Below are 21,123 nucleotides of genomic sequence, written 5' to 3' on the forward strand. Positions count from 1 at the left end.
TGTTTATAATCGTTTTTGCGCCCTATTTACCTTCAAGAACATTTAAAATGTGTAGTTTCACAAAAATTACTGCAATATGTAAACACTGTTTCCAGAAAATGAGACATTTTGTAAGTTGCAATTTCCAGAACATGTTCATTGTTTTTACTGACTAATTTGATAGTATTTCTCACTTTCATCATTTTATTAATTTAGAATATACCTTTACACATGACAAAATAAATTTTATATATATTTTGTTACGGGCGGCACGGTGGTGCAGCAGGTAGTGTCGCAGTCACACGGCTCCAGGGGCCTGGAGGTTGTGGGTTCGATTCCTGCCCCAGGTGACTGTCTGTGAGGAGTTGGTGTGTTCTCCCCGTGTCCGCGTGGGTTTCCTCCGGGTGCTCCGGTTTCCTCCCACAGTCCAAAAACACACGTTGCAGGTGGATTGGCGACTCGAAAGTGTCCGTAGGTGTGAGTGTGTGAGTGAATGTGTCTGTGTTGCCCTGTGAAGGACTGGCGTCCCCTCCAGGGTGTATTCCCGCCTTGCGCCCAATGATTCCAGGTAGGCTCTGGACCCCCCGCGACCCTAAATTGGATAAGCGGCTACAGATAATGGATGGATGGATATATTTTGTTACCACGACCCTGAAATGGACAAGCGGAAAAAGATGTTTTGTTTGACCACGTGGAGGGGGAAAAAAATCAGTGTGGTAATTGTATATTTGACATCGTTTTACTTGAAAAATGTCCCTTGTGGAACAATTTACCACTACGCGTTCGCTTTTTAAATCGGTGTGACCAGATATATGAAAAATGCGTATTATAACAAAAATAAAATCCGGTTTTCAGTGCAAACCGGTATACCACCCAGCACTAGATGACAGATATAAACCATATTGGTAAGGTACAAACCATAGAGTTGGTATGCCTGTCTTTACAAATGAATATATGATTTTGATTTACTCCTTACATATTTTGTAAAGTTTATAATTCAGAATAAACATGTTTGGTTAATCCTTCTTGTACAGAGTGCTCTTAAGTTGCTTCAGCTACCTCAGAAACAGCAGTTAGACCCCATAAGGTGTTTGCTAAAATTACAGGTGTTGCGATGGCCAGGTTTACATTTCACGCTCACAAATTTTGAAAAATATAGAAAAATGAACACAGCACATGTATCCAATGTCTTTTGGGCCATCTGAGATGAGCTTGGGCCAACTGATCTCTGCAGCACTTCTGCAAAGTATTGATGTTTGCATTTATCCTTGCGTAAAATTGTTTCAGGTTGCATTTCTTGATGCTGCAGCAGACTGTTTTAACTGATGTTTTCCAGAGTACTTCTAAGCTGATGTGGCTATATTTAATTACAGCAGCCTGACAGTTACACTCGCACATTCAGCAGTGCTTTCTGGGTTTGCTTCAGAGAATGAGTTCTGGATTTTAAAAAGGATATATTCCCCTTTTTTGCAAGTAAAACATCTGTGACATGATTTTATCAAAATACCACATGGATCAAACAACACAGCACTTTTCTTACCCTGTCTAAACAGCCATGTTCTGATTGGTATGAGTATTTCATAAATTGTTCACTCTTATTTTTTCCTCTTCCCACCTTGCTTTAAAGGCATTCAAAGCTGGAAACAATTGGAAGACACTTTTTTTACAAATTACACATTAATGTAAATTTTTACAAGAAATCCCAACTTTTATGGAAAAGGTTTTTGTACAAGTTATAAAAGTTACTGAATCTTTAACTTGCCTGACAGCTATTAACTTTTCAGATTCTTTGACAGTTTTGATGTTTGAGTTGGCTGTTTCTTTGGCATGTCATTTGTTAACTTAGCCTGCTGGAACAAAAACAAGTCTCAAAGTGATTTATGTGCTTTCTGCCTAGCAGATGCACACAAGTATGTTACCCCTGTGCCTCTCAGTGAGTGAAATATTTAAAGCATCAGATTATAACCGAGTTATGAACACCCAGAGTGATTGTCTAAGAGGTGTTTGAGTGATGGATATTAGAACAAATAATCACAAAACATTGTGTAGGGGCAGCCATCTGCTACAACATATCAGAAAGTTATACTGCTAGAATTTTGTAATCACTCATATATATATATATATATATATATATATATATATATATATATATATATATATATATAAATATATATAAACCAGCCCATACATACTTCTGTTGTAAAGTAGTTTCAGCATGCCATTGCCCTTTGTATTGTCTCTTGAAAGTATGGTAGGTAATTAATCCGAAAGGGTTTGTGATTAGTTACAATTAAAATTTAATTGTTCAGTAGGAACTGTATAATAATTGCCCCGTCCTAAAATCAATGTTGAAGTATATTGTGTGTCACCAAAGGTGTGTGAGCAACTAGAGATTACTGCTGATGATTAATGTGTTTTAGTTTTTGTTAACTTTTTCAAATTCTGATTTTTCCAGAATGCTGCCTTTTTATATGGCCTTGGTATGGTTTACTTCCATTACAACGCATTTCAATGGTGAGTAACTTTTAAGTATATGACATGTTGCAGGGATGTTTATTAAAAAGTAATGTGTGATTTAAAACTAGCCAGTCTGAAATACAGAGGCCTATGTTTTTGTTTCTGCACTTTAGAATAATCCAATAAGATTTGGGCAATAAATTCCGTACTGTACTATTTCAGGAAATTATTTTCAACTTGTGCGTTTAAAACGTCCCTGCCTTTGGTTCTGCATTTGAAGAGGTTTTTTAAAAACCCTCCACAGACAAAGACACTAGTAGGCAAATGTTGGTCAAAGTGTGTGCATGTAAATTAATTTTATGCAAAACTCAAAATATTAACACATTTGTCTGTATGTAATTGAAAAATATAGCACTCTTCCTCTGACTTCCCACCATGACTGGGCTATGATAGTGTAATTTCCATGGTGATATTTATTCAGCAGGCTTTTTGAATGGGTGGACATGGCAGAGTGAACGTGTGGGGTGGACCTTGGTGTATAAGTGTCAGAGAAAGATACAAGACAGAGGTTCTTAGAGGATTCACACCTTTATCTTTTGTGTTTGCACTTCTGTGCTTAAAGTGTAAAATCTTATTTCTGTTCAGGTTGTCTTCCAGATATGTCAAATCTAATTACTCTTTGCAGGGCGATTAAAGCATTTCAAGAGGTGCTGTACATTGACCCTGGATTCCCTCGAGCCAAGGAAATCCACTTGCGTCTCGGGCTGATGTTTAAGGTGAATACAGACTACGAATCAAGCTTAAAGGTAAGAGCTGTAAACCTTTTATTAATCTTCTGATGTATAGTTTTAATTGTAATGTGCTTCAGCAAACCTTGTGAAAGTTGCATAACTTTCTTTTACGTTGAGGGTTATTGACTTTGGTCTGCTTGCTGGTTCACAGGCTGAAAATTGGACTTTTCAGCAGTCTGCTTTACATTCTATGTCTAAAAGTTTATTCTTGTACATCAACTTAGCTTATAAGTCAATAGATTTATTTTGGTCTTTGTACTCAGTTTGGTTCATATTACTTATAGGAATGCTTTGTTACATTGTTATGGTTGCTATGGAGTTCTGTTTACATTTAGCCAAAAGAGCATTAGTCAGGTTGGGTACACAAACGTCACTCCAGCTCAGTCTATGGTCAGAGTCCACACGGATCCAGATATATTTAAGAACTGAGATTTTCCTCCCTCCACTTTTGAAAATATCCCCTTCCAGACATATATATAAATATTTGCATTCTCATGCCAGTCCAATAGGGGGCCACAGTACCCTTTTATGAGAGACATCAAAACATCACGAAGCTTGAGAGAAACACAGAAGTATAATCCCTAATCATGAAATTTCTGATATGTGGGAATTTAAAATCTAGTGATATCTAAATGTATAATTGTGTAATTCATTTATATAGGGAGTGCAGAGCTATATGGATTTCGGTCAGTGACCTAAGGGTAAAACAAAGACATAAACCTTAAAATTTAAAAAATACCCATTTCCAAGTGGACAGGGTCTAAAGCTATTGGATGGCATGTCTTCACTCCAATTAGGTTCCACTGTCCCAGTGCTGGGGGCTTAGTACACTTCTAGCTGATGTTTGGCGTTGAGTCTCATGCTTAACTGCTTCAGCTTGTCCCATTTTATTCAGTCATATTCTATGGAGATTATTCATGCTATGTGTGAGCAACTGACCACCTGGGACAAGAATTAGTGCTAAATTTGCAAATTCTGAACTCTCTCTGTCAGTGGTGTGAAGCTTGGGCAGAGAGTTAACAGGGGAGCGGTAAAACGTGAAGACCTCCTTGCAGTTTTGCATCTGGATTTAGAGAAATTGACTTGGTCCATTGATTAGGCAGCTTTGTGACCCCCACCTCCAATAATACTCTGACTGGTTCACAGAATTCTAAAATTGCTCTTCTGCTGTTCATAATTGCACTTTGATGGGCTTAAGTGATTCATATCACTGTGGTACATATTTGCCATTTGAAAAAAACTGAGACATATTACAAACACTAGTATAAGCACAAAACAATATAACCTAAAACCAAGTGACAGGTTTATCAGACACTAAATAAAACACTACAGGTTTAAAAAACTGCGGCAGTTTATTCTTTGGTTGACTTTGGCCACAAATTGGATACTGGAGATTGGATACGCTTTGATTTGACTTGGTCCCAATATGAGATTGCACTTTTCAGTCTGTGTTGAAGAACTTGGCATAATGTACATACAGGTGCATTTCAGTAAATTACAATATCCTCAAATTAATTTATTTCAGTACTTCAAATTCAACTGAAACTCATAGATTCAATACAAACAGAGTGATCAATTTCAAGCATTTATTTCTTTTAATGTTGATGATTATGGCTTACATGTGCCAACTCTTGAAATAGATCACTCCGTTTGTAATGAATTTGAGTTTTACTTTTTGAAGTGAATTACTGAAATTAATGTTTTGATGATTTCAACGTTTCAAATTAGTTTTATACTGATTATTTGCATATTTATGTATCTGTCTTAGTAACAACAGGGTTTATTCATAAATACCTTGATCAAAATCAAATCCAGAAAGTAGGATTATTTATTGTAGTACTCTAACAAAGTAAAGGAAATGTAAAATGTAAGCTAGAGCTCTTTTTCATTAGCTGTAATTGGTCACAAACACAATGTATAATGTGTTCTCTTTACATGAACACTTACAGAATTGATCCATTGAATGTCTTTTTATTTTTATATACATCAAGCCCTGATAAGTTTCTAACAAATACAATGATTTATTAGAATGTTTCTCAACATGTCACTTCTCTTCCCTGCCCATGATTTCTGTTTCTAGCACTTTCAGCTTGCTTTGATCGACTCAAACCACTGCACTTTGTCCAAAGCTGAAAGTAAGTATCACATTTCTAAAGCTTTGCTCATATTTGTTGAAGTAAAAATGTTGCTTTTTTATAAATCAATCTGGCTGTCAATAATCATAGACAAAATGATAGGCAAAAAAAAGCTGAACTGAGTTTTGTTTCCTGCACAAATTCATATTTCCTGGAAATGGTTGCCCTGGAAACACCAATCCCATTCTGCTGTGGTAGTGTGATCAGGCTGTGGGAACAGCCCACACATTCGCACACTCAATCTCTATTTAACACACACACACACACACACACATACACACATTGAGACATCAAGGGCCATCTCACCTCTCTCTCTCTCTCTCAGCAGAGTCATTTATTGTGTTGAAAAGCAGCAGAACCATTGACAAAGGAAGTTGTCTTTTCTTTTTTAAAGGAGCAGATTATTGTTGACATCACAATGCTATCTTAAACTTTCAGTTAAATACTTTCTTTTCCCGTTACTGGTTGTTGATTTTAATATGGGACATTTTCTTTTTCTTTTTTTTTTTTTTTTTTTTTATTTTCTTTTTTTTAAACCAAGCTTATGATTTCTTTTTTTCTTCTTTTTGCCTTCACAGTTCAGTTCCACATTGCTCATTTGTATGAGATACAGGTAAGGTCTTTGTTCTTCAGCACAAATGTTTTGCTCTTTAAAGCATGTTGGTGCCTTGCTTTTTGTTTTGTTATTATATTTTAATTGTTATATGCTAGTGAAATATTTGTACTTTAGAATATTCAGTATACATTGGCGTGGCAGCAGGAAATTGTGCCCATGGTTCTCATGTCATGTCACCGCTAAGGCATCTCTATCTTCTCTTTTGGCTTTTACTGCTGTTAAAGTCCTGTGATGGATCTAGACCCACCACTTTTATTTCTTGTGGGTTTCTTTTGTGCGTTTAAGTTAATTATATTTACCTGTCTCTTTTGTGCATACAGAAGAGATACCGTGCAGCAAAGGAAGCTTATGAAAGTTTATTGAAGACAGAGAACCTACCTGCACAGGTGAAAGCTGCTACTTTACAACAGCTTGGTAAGTTAACATGCTATGTACATCGTATTAGACAAAGGTATGAAATATAACAGATGACTCCTTTTGCTATTTAATTCTTATCTAACATTAACATGGATGATTTTTTTCCCCCATCAGACTACTTTTTAAAGCACCAAAAACTGAAATTGTTCATAATTAACAGTAATTGCAGCATGAAATGCATGTAGTCAGTTTAACTGTTTGGCCATAGATGCTGACGAAAGCCTGCTGTGAAGGATCGGCTCTGACTGGTGAGCTCTGCTTGTGCGTGTGAACCATCTGACCAATGCCATGCCCTCTTTGCTTTCTTGTCCCCAGGCTGGATGCATCATACAGTAGAGCAGCTGGGAGACAGAGCCAATAAGGACAGCTATGCTATTCAGTGTCTGCAGAAATCTCTTGAGGCAGATCCCAACTCCGGCCAGTCGTGGTATTTCCTTGGAAGGTCAGTGACATGGGTCTGTCCCTAGAACTGAACTGACCTCAGTTTCAGTTCTATCAGCACTGAAAATATGCTGCCCCACCAGTGCCTGTTTAAGTTTTCTGCTGATGCAGTTCTAGAGTCACTTTAATTATCAAAATATACAGTTGTCATGACTAAGATTTCCTGGTATTTTTAACTATACACTGTGCCCCTTGCTTTGAATGTTGGTTCTTTTAAAACAGTATGATTAAAAAGAGGATTACTGTGAGCTTTTGTAATGCTTTTCTTTAAAAATGATATGTAATGTATTTTATGATGTTTCAGCATATGGCCTTTCTACCAATTAGTGGAGAGTTAATTTGTATTGATAGTGGAACTTTGTTTATATTGATTTTTTTTTTTTTTTCCCCCCCTCGACCTGTAGGTGCTACTCGAGTATTGGGAAAGTGCAGGATGCATTCATTTCCTACAGGCAGTCCATAGACAAATCAGAAGCCAGTGCAGACACCTGGTGTTCCATAGGGTATGAATGGAAGACCTTATTTTTCATTGCCTTAAACAAGCAATTTGTATAGATGAGTACTCGTGGTGGATTGCTTGATACTTATTTATTACTATTCCACAATATCAAGAGCACGAAAAAGAAATATGAAGCAAGTAATGTAATCCCCCCCCCCCTCTTCTGTGTCCCCCCAAGTATCTTTGCCTGGATCCATCCTACCTGCAGCCTGTAAAGAAAGTATTCTGCTTTAATGTTCTCTCTCTCTCTCTCTCTCTCTCTCTCTCTCTCAGGGTGCTGTATCAGCAGCAGAATCAGCCCATGGATGCTCTTCAGGCATACATCTGTGCTGTGCAGTTGGACCACAGTCATGCTGCAGCCTGGATGGACCTGGGCACACTCTATGAGTCTTGTAACCAGCCACAGGATGCGATTAAATGCTACATTAACGCTACACGCAGCAAGGGCTGCAGCAACATGGCAGCACTTACCGCCCGCATCAAATACCTGCAGGTACAGCAGACGGCAAATCAACAGACACCTGTTAGCTACTGTGTAGCATCCAGATTTCAGCTCCGGAAAGCTACCGTGCAGAGGACTTATGCATGCTGTTTAAGTCTTAAAATGGCTGGGTATTTCAATCAAAAATTAAATTTGGCATATTTGCACAGGCTGTCAAAAGGTCATCAGATACACACTGCTGTGAGCAGATGTCCATCTACTTATTGAGACTTAGGATTTATTTTTAGTAATGATCAAATGAGGTAAACATTAACTAGCATAGATGTGAACTCCCAGTGTAGTTGCCATTCTACCATTTTCCTGTGCAAATATGCTGCATTTGATTTTGTTTAATGTTTACTGCCAGCTTTGGGAGTAGTGTTGTGTGTATGTGTGTGAGAGTGTGTATATGCTATTGGGTGTCTGGGAGTGAGATTGCTGTGATTCGGTGGACATTTCTTCTGTCCTGAACCAGGTTTTTCATTACATTTTGGTTTTCTCAGTATTCTCATTTAAGTTCTGTTACAGATTTCTTTTATCCTCCCCATTCTTTGTATGTATGAATGAGTCAAGGTTTCATGAATTAATGACAGTAGGACTTCAGGCTTTACATTGAATGCATTATAAATTTGCAGTCACCTTGGCAGTGATTTTTACTACGCTGCAGCTAGATTGGATAGTGTGGTCTAGAATCCTCATTTGTTTGGCCTAGTTGCACTCTTTAAACTTTTAGTGTTTAGTCCTAAGGCCACATATCTATATCAACTGTTCCGCCGCCCAACCTTAGATGGCTGTTTAAATATGTTTTTCACGCGTTTTCGTCCTAGGCTCAGTTGTGTAACCTTCAACACACTAGTCTACAGAGTAAAAGTAAAATGCTTCCTAGTATTGAGGAAGCATGGAGCCTCCCAATCCCCGCAGAGCTTACCTCAAGACAGGGCGTCCAGAACACAGCCCAGCAGGTGAGACCAGATAGTCGCACACCCTGAACACCATAACCCCTGACCCCTCTTCCCATACACATACATACACATACACCCACCTCACAACTCTCAGCATACATTGCTCAACCACTTCAACCATGCTTCTGACTTTAATCTCTCAAGTTACCATATACCAGGAGTACTGATATGGCATTTTTATGGACTCAAATATTTAACTAGTCAATCTAGTCCATTTTTTTCCTGTTGACTTTAAACACAGCAGCTTGTACCTTGTAAATTAGGGTATTCTAGTTTAGTCATGCTACAGTAAAGGTTAATGAAGCATAACAGGAGCGTGGTTTATGTGTTTGAGATTCACTAGTGTAGCCTTAGATTTTCTGTTTAAGCCTATGTTAAATATGTGTTCAGAGTTTTAAATGGCATCCTAGGCCATTTTATTTAATTTAATTTATTTATTTATTTAAGTTTAGAAAAATGTTTAAATATTGAAGTCAACCCATTGGAAAAATTACTTAGTTGGTCCTTGGCCATTTCGTAGCTGCATTCCTGGAATTAATGTTTAACAGGATGTAAAAATTTATTACTCTGAGTACATTTTTGACTGTGGTTAGAACCCTGCCACCATTACACAACAAAGGGCTGTAGTGTTGCAATACCTTCCCAGAACATTGCCATAGTTTAATTCAGTAGTTTGAGAGTGTGTATGTGTGAGTGTGCGTATGTTGGTGTTTTTCTTTTTGTTTTTGTTTTTTGTTTTCTTTTCATTAAAGGCACAGTACAGTGAGCTTTTTCATTGATACTGATGCCCTCATGATAAATGTTGGCTTTATTTTTGTCATCTTTTTTCCTCCTCTTTATTCTGAAAGGTAGGTTTAATAACCAATTTTTGTCTTTTCTATTTAATTTTCTCTGCTAATTCAGCTGTATAAAATGCAGAAAAACCATGCACGTCAATTTCCACACGCAGTTTAAATTGAAAATTTCGCTCTTTTATCTTATCATAATTTCATGCTACTCCTGTCATAATATAAAGTTAAATTGCTTTATGAACATGGTTCATATTGATTCCTCCTTATGATTGCATGTATTTATAGACTTTTGCTATGTCTTAAACCTCTTTGCTAGTCTTGTTTATTCATAATTATATTCGAAATTATGGGTTGGGAATTTTTGCTCATATGTAGATTATTTATGTATTTATTTTTAAGCATGAGGCTCTAATTTAGCCTTATGCGTCTCTTTACAGCTCCCTAATCTGTGTATAAAATAAACTTTTTTTTTTTTTTTTTTTTGTGACTGTTTTGCCTGAAATTAGATATAAACATTTCAGTGTTTTAAATCCTCAGTCAGGTTGATCACACAAAAAGGCATAAAAAGAAAACCTGATTATTATTATTATTATTATTATTGAATACCAGAGGGACTTTAACTCTTGCCAACGCACTTGGTGACTAAAACCCAATTTATACTTCTGCACCAAGCCTATGCTGTAGACAACATGTCAGCGTAGCCTGACGTGCACCTCTCCAGAAATGTAACTGTGTTGTGTTGTCAGTGACTGTGATTGGTCAGTGGTTGGACGGTCATTGGTTTAAGCTGAACTGAAGTACAGACACATGAACTCCACACTACAGAGACTGCAGACAGCAGCAAATGGCAAGAGATTCCCTCAGGCATGGTGTGGGCAACAGGGATGATTAAAATGGTTGAACAAAAGACATAAACACAAACAGACGTCAAATGTGCCAGCTTTGTACAGTGGAACCTCTACCTACGAACTTGATCCGTTCCATGACCCGGTTCGTAAGTAGAAAAGTTCGTTTCTCGAGTCAATTTCCCCCATTTAAAATAATGGAAAAGCAATTAATGCGTTCCAGCCCCCACCCCGAAAGTCACTCTTTTTGCACTGATATATGTTTACAAAACTCTCAAGTTAGTAAAAAAGATACATGTAGCGTTACTAAAAATAAAAAAGAAATACAGTGGTAACAGTAATAAAAAAGTTTTAAGTGGTTACACATCGCTACCTTGAAGACGTGACGACTGGCTGGAGGAGTAACACAGGCACTGGCTGTATGACGGGAGATGGGGGTGGGTGGAATAACGGAGAGTAGGTGGGTGAATGTGGGGAGACGAAGCATAGATACGGCTTAGCATGAATTTTGATGTCTGCTATTTACACTAATGCTAAATTGCTAAAACTACAATTTGCTAATCTTAAAAGCTCACTCAAGTCTGGGCGTGCTGGGAGACCCGCTGATTGGGGTCAGTGGGCATTTCCGGCTCGGCGGAGGCTTGGGTTCGTTTCTAGAGTCATGGTTCGTTGGTGGAGGCAAAAAATATTCAAATGCCCGGTTCATATCTTGGAAAGATTTGTTAGTATAGAGTATAGGCGTTCATTAGTAGAGGTTCCACTGTATTTGTTTCTTTGATGGCACCTTGTGTAAACTATGCTCCGTCTCAAGCAATGGCCTACTCCCTAAATAGTGTGCTTTAAAGATTTATAAAAAGAAACAGTACTACACCATTACATAGTGTACAGTAAGATGGTCGAGATTCAACCCTAGTGTTGTGGAGGTCCAATTGAAGAGGGATGCTGACACCAATGCAGAAGTATAAACATTCCCAACGGTGTAGGGCTCTTTTTCGAGACAACTGGTCTAAGTAAAAATCAACCTTATAAACTGTCTGTAAAAACCTATGCTGGAATTTTGAATAATGAATTGTTGCACACAGTCCTTGTAGTTGCTTGACGTTGAGAGAAATTAAAACATTCTGCTTATTGATGTCATGGTCTTAATACAAGTAGCCTCAACTCGTAAAGCTGGTGTGTTATCTAAAGCAAATCTGGTACTCGATGTGTGTACATCCCAGCTTAGTTCCCATACTCAGGCACCCACTAAATATGGTAATGAACAGATGAATTCAGTCGGGTGGGTTTCAGCAATGAACGGTGAACTAGTTAAACACCCCTCGGAAATACCAGGGCTTTTATTTTCTTTGAGACACATTGCTCTCTAATCATAGTGTCATTAGTCCTATCAGTGATCTTGATATTGAAAGAGATTTTGTGGAAATGCTGGATTGAACTCCCTCTTGCTCTAATTTGCTCCTTGAAATTCAGGTCAATAGTTGTCCCACCTGAAATGTAAATATATTATTAGCTAAAGAGTAAATCATAATATGAAAAATGTAAGAAAATTGGGCATCACTGTGTTGCCCAAGTGTTGCGTCCGCACAGCTCCAGGGTCCTTGCCTCTTGTGTGACTGTCTATGAAGAGTTTGGTGTGATCTCCTTGTGTCTGCATGGATTTCCTCCTGGTGCTCCTACCCTGTTCAAGAAACATATGTTGACTGATAGCTGGATTGGCTGTGTGAGTCTGTGAGATTGGTGTCTGTCCAGGGTGTGCTCCTATGTTGCACCCAGTGATTCATTCTAGGCTCAGAACCCACCATACCCTGAACAGCATGAAGCTGTTCCAGAAAATGTGTGAAAGAATGTTAAAAGTTAATCAATTTAGCTTGTTCATGTTTTTAGTTGTTATGCAGCTTAAATTGATCCACATCTCTATTTTTGTATAATGGAAGCATTCATAAGCAATAAATTTGCTTAATTTTTTTGCTTAAATTTGATTTGCCATTATAGCCCCCCTATTGGGAATTACTGGTGTATGTTAAAGTTAGGCCTTGTTAATGCGTTAACTTGAACAAGTGTTTGTATTTAGGCTTTGTCTTGTGAAGGAGGTTGAAAACTTACTTATTGTTTTTCAGTTTTTGTTTTCTAGCTATATTTTAAGAAAAGTCAAATTCCCAGGCTGTCATGTGTATCACAGAAATGACTGTCATTTATAATATAGCTTCATAATAAGTGTGCCCAGAATGTGCCCTTACCCATGTTAGAGTTTGGTCTTCTGAATTTACTGATTATAAATCATGCATTTATACAAGCGTTCACAAACATGTGCCTTCTCCCTTTTGGTTTTATCCTCCCTTTTGTGTCATTTTTTTGGTTTTTCTTCTTGCTTCTGCCCTATAACCCTCATCAGTTCCTTCTTTTACTTTCTACCAGGCGTGTAAACCCCACCCCAGTGCAGGAGGGGGTCTTACTGGGCCACATGGCTCTGGGCAGTCCTTGCCTGCCCATGTCAGTCCTCTTGGTCATGGAGAAGAGCAGTCTAGCCCAGCCAAAAGAAAGAGGACATCCAGCCCAGCCAAGGTACATAGCAGCAACTCCTGCAAACATGTGCTTGCAAAAATATATTCTAAAATATTGAGTCCGTGCCCTCCTGCTAATACCATTTAACACTTATGTGATGCACGTGGCCTTTTCCAAACACTTATCTTTTTACTACAACTGAAGCCATAAATTTAATAGAGGGGGTTTTAACACATGAATACACTTTAAGATACCCTTGCCATACCCCAGCAAAAGGAGGAAGCTGCTGTCACTATAGCTATGGATTGACACATTGGTTGCAGGGCTGTGCTGTCATTCAGGGAGAGAATTAAATTAACTTTATTTGCTTTCTCCATTGCTGGAGAAAAAAAAAAGCTTCTCCATTTTGGATTTTAAGCATGTCTTGAAAATGGCTTATGAGAAAAAAGACTCAAGTCCTATATGCATAACCAAATAGTAAGGTAGAGCTAACATTGTTTGCTGTTTCTGCTCTCCTTTTGAGAATTAATAAATTAGCATTGATGCTCATTCACTGTTGAAGGATTTCATTGTCCACTTCCACTCTATAACTGCTTTAGGACAGCCTTCAGTGTGGGGAATGAATAAATGGTTTTATCCAGAATGACACTGGAGGACTGCTTAAATTTCCATCTTTTCTTTTCTCCTCCCTGTAGAGTTCTGTGGAGTGGGGCAATAGTCCAGCACAACAACAGACTCCAAACTTGTACCTGTCGCCTCAGAAACTACAGGTAAGGACACTTGTCAGTTGAACTGGTACATGTGCAGAATGAACTTTTGTGTGGAATTTGATGCATTTTGTCCAAATGGACGCTTGTATCTGTTTTCGGTGTTGTAAAGATCCACAAGTGAGGTATTTTTTCAAAAAGAGAGCTCTAACTGTGCACAGCACGTTTGCAAGTCACGTTTCACTTGTTTTGTCTGAACACTGGACATTCAAATAAGAGAATTTACATGACTGTAAGAAACATTTGAAATAAGTGTGTTTATGACACTATAAAGCAGCTGTTTTACCAAAAATGTGGTTCTTGTTTTAGACCAATTTAACATAGTTCACATTAATGATTATATTGGCTATACTTTCCTGATCTCTTGGTTTCTTATGGTGCATCCCAGTTATAGACGTAACACTGGTTGTCAAATGATATTTTACTAATATATCCACAATGCATTGTTAACTGCCTGATTTTAGATTATGGTGTTAATGCATATTATCATATGCTAATACTAAAAAAGTATTAGGATGCCTTGCCATTAAAAATGGAACAATATCCCATTGAGTTATTACTGGTAATTTACAGTGCTGCTGTATGTTCAGTGAAGTGGAGAGAATGGACAATGAGTGTAGATACAAAGGAGGAGATTGTAATATTCTGATGTCTCCTCATTACAATCTGTGTGTTTGTAACACACAGATTTATTTATTAATTTGTTTATTTATTTATTCATTTATTTAAAGATGTTGGAGCAGATGCGGGCCAACAGGGCAAATCTGAAACCAATGCAGATGCAGAAGTTGGAGCAGCTGGAAGCACAGCTCTCAGCCATGCAGTCGCACCAGCAACAGGTAAACACACACAAAATATGTAATAGATTCTGTATACCTAATGGGAACTATTCATTATCCTTACTTTTATTTTACTTTTTTTTTTTTTTTTTTTTTTTTTTTTTTTTTGCGTAGATGAGACAAAATGCATCTGGGCAGATGCGGCCCACCCTCCCTAATGGCCCAATAGCCGGTCCTTCACTGCCTGTGCAGCTCCCCTCCCGCAGCCCTGCAGTGCGCCTTCCCTGCACTGCTCAGCCACTAGCCAACGGGCCCTTCCCCACCAGCCCCAGTTCAGGGCCTCGTATGGGCCCTCACCCACCCTCTGTCGGCAATAATCACACGCCGGGAACAGGAACCAATGGAGACGTGCCTTACCTGCACCCTAACGCACTACCTCACAACTGCACAAGCCCAGGCGACACATGGAAGAGCCAGCATCTCTACTCCACTCAGGTCGGCCCTAACTGTCAGCCTTGAAAACAACTTTAACGTGTATTTTTCCCCCCTCCCCCTTTCTTCTCTTATTTTTAAAGGATACACTTAGGTAGGGGCTGTAAATGATATGACATTTGAAAATGTTAAGTAATTGTAATCTTTGGTTTTTATGAAATGTACATTGCATGAGTATAGTCTGCTAGCATCTATTTTCTCCCTTACTGGTTAAGCACTTCTTTAATTTCACTTGTAGTGCTTTGTTACATCCTTTTGTAATTGCAGTTTTTGGCACTGTAAGAAAATAAATATGTATATGACGTGCATTATCCAAATATAAAGTTTCTCTCACATTTTTCAGGGGCTTCAGAAAGGTTTGCATTGGGCAGGTCCTAATGGAGACCGGGCTCACTCTTCCAGCGGTTCGGCCGATGGTGGCCCTCACAATCAGGTTGGACATTCTGCCACGACCCCTATTGACCCCTCAGAGCCTGCTGTCAATCACCTGTCTTCGCCCACCCCTTCTTCTGCCTCCTCTCCTGCTTCCTCCTCTGTACACACAGCTACCTCAGGTGCCCCCCTGACCAAAGAGAGTGACCATCCGAAGGGCAACGGTTCCACTGCCGCCAACCACCACAGCCCCAACCACACCCCCACGTCCACTTCCACCTCTGGTTCGCCAGCTGCCCACTCCTCAGACAATCCCCAGCTCTCTGCCCTACTCGCGGGCAAGGAGAGCCCTGCCACAGGCTCCAGGGTCAACCACGTCCACCCAGCAGTTACGCTGCCCGCTCCAGGCAGCTCAGCTGCCTCCTCCCCGGCCTCAGCCCTCTCCACTACTTCCCCGTCACCTCGTGCTAATGAACTATCGGCCAGCCTTAACAAGTCCGGCCCTACCACACCAGGACACCCACCCACTGTAACCGTTAATGGGAGTGGAGGAGGGGCTTGTTCTGAGGACTCTCAGAGCCCATTAAAGGCTGAACCACCGGAGCTTTGTCTCAAACCCGCACCTCCCCATAGACCGTTTCACTCATCGTCCACGGTGTCTATCTACCCAACGTCTTCAGACATCCTCAAAGCCTGCAGGTGAGTTGAGGGCTTTATTGTGCTCGTTTTTGTACTTTTTGTTAAAATTAATACCCAAGATGTCCAAGACGCTCATTTAAACATATAAAAAGTTTATTTTTTGTTTTATGAAAAACAGTAGATTCTTTCTTAAATTTTTGCTGAATATTTCTTCCCACGTTTTCTTACATTAGTAGAGAGGCTAATAATTTGCACTTTTACTGTCCTTTCCAAGTGATTTTTTGGGTTTATCAAATTTTTATTTTAGCTCTTTCAAAGAGAAGAGTTTCTAAATTGTACACATTTTATTCTTGTGCCTAACCAGTAGTGTTACTAGTAACTGGTAAGGACATATACATAAGTCCTATTTATTTTTTCAAATGTTCAAAAATTGAATGAAATATTGTAGTAGATAGTAGGTATTATACTTATAAGTTTATGTAGTCTCTGTGCTGGAATAGATGACATGCAGCTGTGAATCAGGTGTTCAGGAGAAGAACTTGTGGAATGAGTAATGCTTGGTCTGGGAGTGGCATGAGAAGTGGATGCTATTGGTGGTTAGAAAAGAAAATGCTTTGTGTACGTTTCTTTGTTAGCACAAGGGAGGGCAAGCCCCACTTCTCAGATGCACAATAACTCCTATTAGAACACACAAAGAGATATTAAATGACAATCAAAAAAGCTATGCATTGAAAATGAATGTGTTACAAACATAACTCCAATACGTTACAACTAGTGGTGTTATGATATTAAAATTATGACTTTCGATACAATACCTGCGTAAATATCTTGATACAGATACTAAAACAATGGCAAAAACCTAAAACATCAGGGAAAGCAATGTGCTTTCTCTACAAGGTGAGGATGGTCGGCAAAATTGCTGTTATAGGTGTGACACCACACGTGACGTTTCGCCATTTCTTGGTCCAGTTGCACAATCGGTCGTGTTTCATTTCATAAGACCTTTTTACTGTTTGAATAAAGCTGAATGCCTCAATCAATTAAGGGATCTCAGTTCAGGAGTTCAGAAAAAGCAATAAACTTAACATAAAAGGAAGCAAATGTGTCTTTGGCAGCACTTTTTGCTCTTTCTCATCTGTGAGTCTCTGGAGAAGACGAGCCGCGTCATGGACGCTGTCTCCAGGAGCAGAAAAGCCACAGAGAGAGCTGTCTCTCCCATTCATGGACAGTCCCAGTGTTCTAACGAGTTGTGCTACCGGCGATTCTCTTCTATAAGGAGTAGCTAATGTTTTTACAGAAAGTTGCTGGTGCTAGTCTGGTTTTGTTTGTAAAATAGCTCTCTAGAAGGTCTGAAAAGCCTTTAAAACGAGCAGGAAAAAACATTAAGGGAGGGAGAGGATGCAAAGCGCTACGGGTGAACACTGCCCTCCTGTGCCACTCTTATCATATTATTCTTAAAGTACCGTTACTCATATGGGGTAATGTACCGTTTTTAATGACACAGAATTTTTCTAGTATTGGTATACCATGCAAACACTAGTTACAACACGGCTCCAATAAGTTCGTTCCCCATTGCTTAATTTAGGTCGAATGCTGTGTGACTTTTATTTAATCTTGAGATTAGGGGTGTGCGATATGACGATATCAGATCATGAAGGAGCAGAATTTGTCCAAGATACACCATCACAGGGAGGTTGTTGGATCGAGCTAATGCACATTCAGTCCGCTGTAGTTCTTATAAGTTGTTTACATACTGTGTACATATTACACATCAGTTGAATGGGCAGACTCTTGCGACACCGATATTTTAAGTCAGTACTTTAAAATGTATGACTACTTACTTAAAACCAAAAGAATTAGTTATTCCCTACATGAGATCTCTGCTTTAATGTGGCTCTCTGCTATGGCCGTGTAGCTTGGGCTCTCAGCTGTAACGACATGTCAGTCAAGTCTGTAGACCAATCGGGGGTGATACTCAACCAAGAAGGTGGGGAAGCAACCATGCTTCTGTGCCTAACAGACACGCACCATGAGAGATGACACAGACAGTTTTATATGGCAACAACAATCAAAACAATAAATACGATTCCAGAACTTGGATCCCCTTCACTCTGTTCTTTTCCTACTGAGACCATTTAAACACAGGTTGGGAGTGAGGGAGGCAGCCTCACTCTAAGGCCAGCCGTGTTGGAAGGAGGGAGCTTTCCCTGATTGGCCTTAAATGGGAAGAGTACTAGGTTAGAAACAAAACTAAATGTCAGAATAAATCTAGGTTAGTCTGAACTTTTTTCCTGTTTGGCAAGGGTAAAAAGCCATTTGGAGAGGTGCATGAGATTAGTTTGTCAAGGAAGGTAAATTGTAAAATGTTGCCATTAAGCTTAGATAATTTTTTTTATTTATCTTTTTTGCTGCAGTGAAATAAATTTTCCTTATGGAGCGATTGGGGTCTTTGAAGATTCGAAAGGATGATTTCAAAGAAGATTCCAAATTAAATTTAGAAAATTGCCTAAAATATTTGTTGTTTTGAACATACTTTGACCACTGAAGATTATTTTCAGTATCTTTTAAACATTCTGAAGGCTTTTCTTCATATTTTCTCCATGTTACTTCATAAAATTGCCTCTAGTTTATTCACTGCCTCAAGAATTGGGTATGTAATTTCAGGCAGATAATAGAGAAAAATTACCTGGAGCGTTAAGACGTTAAAAGCCAGCTTGAAAAAAACTGTGATAAAATTAAGATTGATCCTGAAGGAAAAAAATTGTGATCATGTATTTTTGCCATATTACACCTACTTGAGACAGCCCTTTTGTTTATATGAAGTCCATAGGCCAAAGCACAGGTTCTTGAAAAAGTATTTATACCTGTAGTGAATATTTCTTCTGAATTAGTTTCATTTCAGTGTATCAGGTGTCTATATTTTACCTGTTTACATCATAAATGCTGTTAAATAAACAAAGGGATTTATTCTGGACTGTTATCCAGGTCCTGCTTAATTAACTTGTAATTTTTTTTATTATTTTCTTTGCCCTACTTAAAAATGTAATTTAATTTTGATTGCCTGGGTATGCAACAACACCCCATATATCATCTAGTGAAACTTATTTATTAGCTAGTTTGGAGACCCTCCAAATTACCATGCTGTACTCTAATATCTCACAGTACACTTCAGTTGGTGTTGACACCAACCCAAACAGAACACATCCCTAGCCTTATTTGACTAACACTGTGTCTGAAATGTCTCCCTGTTCACTATTCCCTACATTACTCACCATAGAGTGTGCTCTTATAGGGAAGTATGGGTATCCAGTGTCCACTACTGTATATGGGTGGTACACTACTTTATGCAATGCATTGTATGATTGTTTGAGTGCGTTAAAATTGTCCACCATGATTTTAGGACACTAATTAAAAATGGCACAACCCCAAAATAGTGCAATGTATAGTTAATGGGGCACAGTTTCTGATACAGCATAAGTGATGTTTATGGATTACTACATCTTGTTTTATGGGTCGCACTTATGGTGCAGGATTGTGCATGTACTAATTGCTTAATTAATACTCTTGCCCTGCAACTGCAGAAACCTTGGGAAGAATGGTCTGTCAAGCAGCAGCATCCTCCTAGATAAGTGCCCGCCACCCCGGCTTCCTCCTCCTCCATCACCCATCCTACCGAAGGACAAGCTTAACCCCCCAACACCCAGCATCTATGTGAGTGCACAATCAAGGAATTATTCATAGATATGGGCAAGAAACAATCTATAATTTTGTATAAAATTATTCTAAGATGAGTAAAACATTTAATTGATTTCCATTTCATTTTTTGTGTGTATCCTAAATCCCCTAATGCTTTTTTCTGTTTTACAGCTGGAGAATAAGAGAGATGCTTTCTTCCCCCCACTGCACCAGTTCTGCACCAACCCATCCAACCCAGTCACCGTCATCCGTGGCTTGGCAGGGGCTCTCAAACTGGGTTAGTGCTCGACAGTTTGTGTGTGCATGCAAAGAATTCAGCTCGCATTTTTACAATAAATCAAGGCTGTTAATTCAGAGTGGTGAAGTTGATGTTGCGTTGTTGTTGAATTAATAATTTAAAGCAATTTATTGCAGTCAAAAATTAAATTATTTTCAGTAGTGTTATGCACCTGTTGCACATAAGTATTGGACTGACATTCTGCATATTTTCATTTATTTAACTGAAAAGTATATTTTGGTTATAGATTCTGGTTAACACAATCTAGACTAGTTGGTCTAATTACAGTATTTTTTGTGACCCTCTAAATCAGTTGTAGACCTGCTGAACATTATGTGGAAATCAGCTTTTTTTTTTTCTCCTTGATGTCAATGAAACGCTGTGAAAATTCCCATCGCATTTTTTAATAGTCCTGGTTACAGGGCACATTTGAGCATCATTTAAAAGTCAACACAAGTGGGTAGTAGACTTAATTGATCAAGATTAGAAATTACTGGTTGACAATTGCTTTTATCCTTTTATGCAGTTCTTATATGCATACTTATTAATACCTTCTGTCTCTTTTGTCCCCTCCTCTTTGTAGACCTGGGTCTGTTCTCCACCAAGACCCTAGTGGAGGCAAATCCAGAACACCTTGTAGAGGTGCGAACGCAGTTGTGCCAGCCAGCTGACGAGAACTGGGACGCCACTGGCACTAGGAAGCAGTGGAGGTGTGAGAGCACCCGCTCCCTGACAACTATTGCCAAATATGCCCAGTACCAGGCAGCATCTTTCCAGGAATCTCTAAGGGTATGGCGTTTGCCAATGAGCATATACATTAACACTAGAGCAGCATTCGTGGAACACTCTTGCATATATGATTTAAAAACGTTTTAGTGTAGTATGCAAAATTGTTGTACGTTGTTTTATAGAATACCTTTAATACACATACTTGAGCAAAAAAAAATTCATGTTAAAGTTTACAATGCTTTTATTAGTGAACCTTAAACTGTGTTTTGGAAAAATGTGTATTTATATGCAACATTAATTAAATTAATAATAAATAGTGAGTTTGTTTTTCACTGGAACGACAAATACAACTCAAAACATTATTGTGCGCTACCTTATGCTAAAAATGAATAAATTAGCACATTATTTAATTATTTGCAAAGCCACATTGTGTAATATTTATGTAATATTTGTGTA

At 38.6% G+C, this 21,123-nt stretch overlaps 1 protein-coding gene across 2 annotated transcripts in view; it reads left to right on the forward strand.

Moving 5' to 3' along the window:
* Positions 1–21,123, forward strand: part of kdm6al (lysine (K)-specific demethylase 6A, like) — a 44,045-nt gene that overhangs the window by 16,607 nt on the left and 6,315 nt on the right. The window contains exons 5-21 of one of the 2 annotated variants that reach the window (XM_066664593.1): positions 2,435–2,493; positions 3,122–3,242; positions 5,308–5,362; positions 5,941–5,975; positions 6,299–6,392; positions 6,711–6,837; positions 7,241–7,339; positions 7,609–7,828; positions 8,644–8,778; positions 12,830–12,976; positions 13,612–13,686; positions 14,415–14,522; positions 14,637–14,957; positions 15,298–16,025; positions 19,547–19,676; positions 19,833–19,938; positions 20,522–20,727. In XM_066664593.1, coding sequence (XP_066520690.1) covers positions 2,435–2,493; positions 3,122–3,242; positions 5,308–5,362; positions 5,941–5,975; positions 6,299–6,392; positions 6,711–6,837; positions 7,241–7,339; positions 7,609–7,828; positions 8,644–8,778; positions 12,830–12,976; positions 13,612–13,686; positions 14,415–14,522; positions 14,637–14,957; positions 15,298–16,025; positions 19,547–19,676; positions 19,833–19,938; positions 20,522–20,727 — 2,766 coding nt within the window. The remainder of the gene's footprint in view (positions 1–2,434; positions 2,494–3,121; positions 3,243–5,307; positions 5,363–5,940; positions 5,976–6,298; positions 6,393–6,710; positions 6,838–7,240; positions 7,340–7,608; positions 7,829–8,643; positions 8,779–12,829; positions 12,977–13,611; positions 13,687–14,414; positions 14,523–14,636; positions 14,958–15,297; positions 16,026–19,546; positions 19,677–19,832; positions 19,939–20,521; positions 20,728–21,123) is intronic. The other variant, XM_066664594.1, reaches the window with a different exon arrangement.

This window comes from Hoplias malabaricus, chromosome 3, assembly GCF_029633855.1.
Source record: "Hoplias malabaricus isolate fHopMal1 chromosome 3, fHopMal1.hap1, whole genome shotgun sequence".
NCBI classification, from domain to species: domain Eukaryota; kingdom Metazoa; phylum Chordata; class Actinopteri; order Characiformes; family Erythrinidae; genus Hoplias; species Hoplias malabaricus.